At 45.8% G+C, this 6,836-nt stretch overlaps 1 protein-coding gene across 1 annotated transcript; it reads left to right on the top strand.

The window, feature by feature from the left end:
- Positions 1-74: 74 nt before the first annotated feature.
- On the top strand, positions 75-3,970 carry LOC125304281 (protein unc-119 homolog B-like). Its single transcript, XM_048258405.1, has 5 exons — positions 75-477; positions 890-1,003; positions 1,303-1,402; positions 1,673-1,845; positions 2,443-3,970. Exons 1-5 carry the CDS (start codon positions 261-263, stop codon positions 2,553-2,555), a joined length of 717 nt encoding a protein of 238 aa, XP_048114362.1. The 5' UTR covers positions 75-260; the 3' UTR covers positions 2,556-3,970.
- Positions 3,971-6,836: the final 2,866 nt, after the last annotated feature.

Genomic DNA, 6,836 nt, shown 5'->3' with positions numbered 1-6,836 from the left:
GGGGATAGGCTACAGTTCTGCAGCGAATCCTCTGTCGCGTAGGCGTCACCACGCACCAAATCAAATGCGTCTCCTTTTAGATGCAGAGCCACCCATCCCATCCGATTTAGTTATCCTTTCTCTAGCTCTGGTAGTCATGGCAACTGTTGAGCATGTGTTCATGAAAACAAGTGGCCAGTCATTCTTCAAAATGCAGAGTCTAACTACACAGTGATCTGGGACGCCATCTTACATTGATCAAACGTCAACCGCTGGTTATCATGAGCGGAATTAAGCCACAAACCGATGCGTCCGTTGCAGAAACAGGTCAAAGTACAGTGACTTCTCGAGAGCTCAAGCCGACTAGCGGGGTGCTGAAGAGACTGCGGTCCAGGCGCAGCCAGGTGGATACTAGGCCGGTTACTGAAGATGAGCTCCGCGAGCAGGGTCGGAATATCACATCTGAGGACGTGCTTGGACTTCGCGCGGCCACACGGGGTATGAAGCAGTCTTTGCGACATTAACTAGTTTGGTAATAACGTTGAAAAGACTTGTTATTTTGTGTCGACACGAAATTGTTTAATTTCGTTTAATCGCGAAAGGGGTAGAAAGGAATATGGGACCGAAGAATTAATCATGAGCACGCGACACCTGTTGAGTTCAGTCAGCTAACTGTTAAATGCCACTTGGCTGAACTGGATTGTCAGTAAGAGATCACCTTAAATCACATTTGTTTAACAGTGCTCGTTCAATTCAAAGCCTATTTCGAACATATAAAAGAATTACATAGACTTGCTTAAGGTAGGCTATTTTCACAGTGAATAGGTGATAGTCACCAAAATACATCATTAACTGCAAAGGAATCTTTAAAACCCTTCCAGTTACTAGTCTCTGTGGATCATCTTTACAGATTATCTGTGCAAACCAGAGGACAACATCTACAACATAGATTTCACCCGCTTCAAGATAAGGGACTTGGACACAGGCACTGTGCTGTTTGAGATTGCTAAACCACCCCATACTGGTAAAACACAGCATTGTGTTATGACATTTTTGTACACTGTCAAAGTAGGTATTTTTGCCATTTGCATGCATGCAAGATTGCACTTTTGTTTCTAGTTTCTGTCTTACTACTGCTATATAGGCTACATACTAGGAGGATACGCACTAACATGTCCAGCATGTGAAACAGTGATTTTGATGTTTGCACATGTATGTGATTGTGAAGTGTGTGTTTGGGTGTGATACAGTGTAATGGCTGTTTGAGGTGAATGGAGGAGTGTGGTATGTGACGTGGTGTGGGTGTGTGTGTGTCTCTCTCAGTGGAGGATGAGGAGAACAGGGAGGCAGATTCCAGCACTGGGCGGTTTGTGCGTTACCAGTTCACCACCGCCTTCCTAAAGTTGAAAACAGTGGGAGCCACGTGAGTAAAACAGCACATTCGGGCATTTACACACACACACACACACACACACGCACACTCACATACATGTGTAAGCACACCGACTCACCACACATTCACACACACTCACACACACACATTCATACTGTCATTTGAACACTAGCCCCCATGCCTCACCTTTTTCTATCAATTTTCTCTCTGAGCCGCATAACTCACTGTCCTACTCGCACCCTCACTTTAGTACACAACAGTCAAACAGTCATTGTCTCCTCCACTTGCCCCCCCATGCAGAGTGGAGTTCACAGTGGGCCCACGACCCCTAAACAGCTTCCGCATGATCGAGAGGCACTACTTCAAGGAGCACCTCCTCAAGAGCTTCGACTTCGACTTTGGCTTCTGCATTCCCATGAGCCGCAACACATGCGAGCACATCTACGAGTTCCCACAGCTGTCGGACAGCATGAGTGAGTCACTTCCTTCTTACCCGTCCCGGATGGCGCCTCCATCTTCTTCGCCTGCCAGGGCCTCGAACATAGGCGTGACTGTTTCTCCTCACTGTGGATATGGGTTGAGAGAGGTAGAGAGAAAGAGTGAGAGAAAGATAAAGAGAAGGAGTGTGAAAACACAAGGCACCACAGTGATGAAAGAATGATCTAAAACAGTGAAACTGATGTTTAAGCATAGTCATCAATGCAGATTTGTAGATGACAATAAAAAAATAGAACAGGAGACTTCATCATATTAGAGCTGGTAATTTGTATTTATGGTTCCACTGGGAACAGACTGATGCAATTAGCTATTCACTAGATGAAATACGATAGTGGCTGATGGACTTTAGTGACTAACGCCAGAAAGTCAGCAATCGGTCTTGTATATGAGCAGACAGACAGAGTGGTATTTTTTGACAAATATTTATTAGCAACACTGTCAGCAGTGTAGAATTTGTAAACTGTTTTTTTTAGTTTTATGTTCCCATCCTTTCAAATGCCATATGAGGACAGTGTTTAACTAACATCTAACAATGTGTGTGTGTGTGTGTGTGTGTTTGTATTCTTCCTCAGTTCGCCAGATGGTGGATCATCCATATGAGACACGTTCTGACAGCTTCTATTTCGTGGACAACAGACTGGTCATGCACAACAAGGCTGACTATGCTTACAATGGAGGTCAGTGAGGTGAGAGAGAGAGAGGGAGAGAGAGAGAGAAGGAAAGAGGGAGAGCGAGAGAGAGAGACAGAGAGAGAGAGGAAGGGAGGAGAGGTCCGAGGGGCTGGCAGTTACTTCTACAGTGGAAATGAACTTTTCCCTCATTTCATCCCTTCAGGCCACAATACTCAATTTCCTTAGAGCAAAATGAATGTAACAACCCCCAAGTTATGTTCCTCAGCCAGGTCCATGTGTGCAGTGGCATGTTAGTTATCTGCCTTGCGGCTCCACAGCTGAATTATCTATACACAACAAATGTTTAAAGGGATCCACTCCACACAGTGCTGTCAGAGGAAAGCCTGTCCCCTTGCCATCTTGTGATCCCTCCTTTTCCTTTCCTTCAATACTTGAATGTGAGTCATCATCATTGAGCTGGGTTCTTTTTTTACTGAATGTCACTATAGTTAGAGTTTTTCCTAGCTGTCCGAAGCATGCATACAAAGCTTCTGTGTGGTGTATGTGTGTGTGTGTGTGTGTGTGTGTGTGAGAGAGAGAGTGGCTAATCACTCTTTTCTATGAAAAGGATGCTCATAGCCAATGGGAGAAGGTGTAAGAGGCCTCCTCTCTGACGCTATCGCCCTCACCTGTCATGTTTTGTGTGCCGTGATTGCAGGGCGGTATTTGATATTATTATTAGTGTTCCTGTAGCTCACTTGCACACATGGCCTCTTCAGCTGTCTGTCAGTGGCAGGTGTACTTGATGTTACACTTAGAGAGAGAGAGAGAGGTGTTGAGTGAGCACACAACACAAACACACACACACACACACACACACACACACACACACCTCACTGTCAAACTCACATGGCCGCCCACACACTTATACACCCTTTCACAGATTCGGCAGTTTCACAGAGTGTGGCAGATGTCTGTGTCAAGAACGATCAATTATCTGAGCTTGCTCTCTCTCTCTCCACCACTAATCTGAGTGTGTAACCTGACACTGTCAGTACAGGAAAGAAAATACTCCTACATTCCTGCCATGTTCAAAACACTTGGCCAGTGAGCCTTTTGTTTTCAACTGATTTTGTGGTAGAATGCCTGGTACACAATATGTTGTGTGTGTGTGTATGTGTGTGTGTGTGTGTGTGTGTCAGACATTGAGAATGATTTGATTGGAGTGCAATGTTTCGATTTTCTCTTGGGGTGTAGATGTCGAGCAATTGCAAATTTTCAGTTTGTAAATAGCCTAAAATGTCAACTACAAATCTGAACAAGTACGACTAAGAATGTGAACCCTGTTTATAATGTCTTTGTGTGAGCGAGGCAGGTGTGTACTGAAAGGATATTAGTTACATGGACTAGGAACGATCTCGTAGCATAGGACAAAGAGAACTTGCTGTTTTTGTAGTCTCCTCTTGCTGTGTACAGTGACTTGCTGCGTGATTTGTACAAATGTTATTTTGTCACAAATAAAGTTTAATTTCACTTAATATAAGTCTAAGATAACTATTTCAACTAATATGTGTAATGAGGTGTATAATGAAAGGAGCACCTTTAATCAAGTCTCTGTTCTAAAAAGCATTCAGGTTACAGACAACACAATGGAGGTTTGGCCCAGCTAGATACTAATGAATAGATATTTGCAGGATATGACTTTGTAAACAAATATCCAACAAAGGCAAGACTCCTATTCATGATTGTGAAAGAGGTTGATCTACCTGTAATGGGAAGAGCTGTTTAATAATTGCAGTTCTGTGCATGTCCAGTAGAGGGGGTGCTATGACAGAACAAGCAGCTCTCTCCGGCATCTGCCTACTGGAAGCACAGTGATTCATCACAGACCAGTGTGAAACGAACTGATTATTTATTAAAGAAAGGAAGTGAGAGAGAGAGAAAGAAAGAAAAGAAAAAATACCTTTCTGGTTAAAAATGAAACTGTTTGACTCATGGAACAGGATCACGGCGGCCAAACTTGGCTGTTCTGACCTGTGAAAACCCTCCCTCGGCCCATCAGTAAAGGTTACTGGCAGATTTATTACCACTCCCCTTGTTTCCCACTCTCCCGGTCCTGTTTTTTATCAGTTCCTCTCTTTACTCCTGTCTCTTGTTCCTTGTTAACCAATCTCATTCTCTTTCTCTTCCCTCTCTTTTCTCTCCCCCCTGTCTCTCTCTCTGCACCTCTTCGCCCCTCCCTCGCTCTACCTCTCTGTTTTCCTTCTTTCTCCCTCTTTCACCTGGTAACCAGACCTCAGGAGGGGGTGTTGAGTTTCCACTTTCCCAGAGTAGGAGACAATCTGAGCCTCACAAAAGTGCACAAAAGCACCACGGCACCCTCCCTCCCTCTTTCTCTGTCCCTCTTTTCACGTGCTGTCCTTCCCGCCCTCAGTCAACTCAATCTGTACTCTCTAATTCGCTCTGTGGCTCTCTCACTTTCTCTCTCCCCCTTTCTGATTCTCTCTCCCTCCCTCTCTCTCTCTCAATCTCTCTCTTTCCCTCTCTAGAGTATCTTTCCCTCTCTAGAGTAAATGTTCAAGCTCATAGGGGAGACTTGTATAAAACAACATTGACATTTTTTTTTTTTAATTTATAAAGCAGACAAACAGCTTGTCTGCCCCGTATACTGATTTAACGTGCCTCCCTCGATATTCACCAGATGACAATAACAAAGGCTTACGCAAAGGTTTCACACAATCTGAAACCATTGTCATGCCAGCGCTAGCTTACTATGACATTTCAATACTAATGAGTTAGTCACTCAAGTCTACAAACAAACCCTGGCTACTGTTGTGGTGTTGTTCTGGCTGCTGTGCCATTCAAGCCCTCGCCAGAAACAGCATCACCCACACAAACACTGCGCTGGGTATTCCCGAGAGCTCATTGGTGGATGGAAAAGGGCAAATTGTTTCCCTGGTGACGCGGTGAGTGGAAGCTGAGATTGAGATGGGTGTAAGCATACCTACCCAGCTGAGAATTGCAACAGCCAGAGCAGGACAGAGATTCACACACTCCTCGAAACCAAGTGCCCTATTAACCTTACTCCTGTGTGTGTGTAGGTGTGTGTGTCTGTATTTGTGCTAACACTGTATGTGTGTGTGTGTGTATTTACATATCCCTAGGTATGTTTTTGTATGTGTGTGTGTGTGTTTTTCAGTGTGTGTATGTGTGCATTTGTGTGTGTCGCTGTTATTCTTTGTGTGTGTGTGTGTGGGTTTTTTTTTTCTCTTCAAAGTCATCAGGACGCTCACTTCAGCTCAGGCTGCTGTTCTCCAAAGGAGCTCGAGTGTGACGTGGCTTGTGTTCTTCACCTTGCTGCTGATGTTGCTGCTGTTGTGTTGTCCAGCCAATCAGGACACGCGGTGGCAGATGCAGGCAATGAGGGAGTGTGTGTGGGTGTGGGGAGGGGGGGTGTGGGGGGGGTTGGAGGCGGAGTTTACGCAGGCTGATCGATGACCGAATGGAACAGAGAGTGCATCACATGGTCCCATCCTCGCCATCCCTTAATTTATGTCCCCTCCCATCAATCAATTAGCCCGGCTGTGGGCCTGCGTGTCTGTGCTTGTGTTTGTTTGTGTAATTACGCTGGCATGTTTATCTGCCTGCTGTCGATTGCTGCACATCTGTGCAGCGCTCTTGTCTTCTCACTTACTGCACTTGCGGTGGCAACGTGTCCCACCCCGGTCGTCCCAGTGTCATACTATAGTCACGACGTGTTCTCAGGGGCATTACCTGCTTAGAAGGAGGGCTGAAGAAACAAGAGCACAAAAATACACGGGGACGTCGTGTGCTCTTGGCTGAGCAGGGTTCTCCGGAAACCCCCAGCCCACCCTCCTCAACCCCCCACCCTCGCCTCGGAGCTGGGTGACATCCCTATCCCCTCTCCTGTGTCTCCCAGAGTATCCCTGAGGTTTGGCATGGAGAGGACCAGGGCATGGGGTGGGGGTGGGGGGGGGGGGGGTGGCGGCGGTGGGGATATAAATAGATGTCAGGAATGGCGTTGATAGGCTGGGTGAACAGAAGAAGGGATGGGGGGGGGCTGGGAGTGGAAAAAGGATTAAAAGAGATACACGGGAGGGTTTTAGGCCTTGACTTGCGCCTCAATGTAACTTTGAGTAAAGTGTTTTTTGATCGGTGGAGGGGAGTGAGGTATGGATGACTGTTGTGTGCTGTGAAGGCGCTCTTTGACACAGAGACGAGGAAGATGGTCTATGACCTCATTTCAAACTTACAGCACGAAAATAAATTCTTGAATGTAGCGTATACAAACCAGCAGATTAGGAAATGAAAAAAGGTGATCATAACAGATGTTT

Source organism: Alosa alosa, chromosome 12 (genome assembly GCF_017589495.1).
Source record: "Alosa alosa isolate M-15738 ecotype Scorff River chromosome 12, AALO_Geno_1.1, whole genome shotgun sequence".
In the NCBI taxonomy this organism is placed as follows: Eukaryota; Metazoa; Chordata; class Actinopteri; order Clupeiformes; family Clupeidae; genus Alosa; species Alosa alosa.
This window is presented reverse-complemented; position numbering and strand designations above follow the sequence as displayed.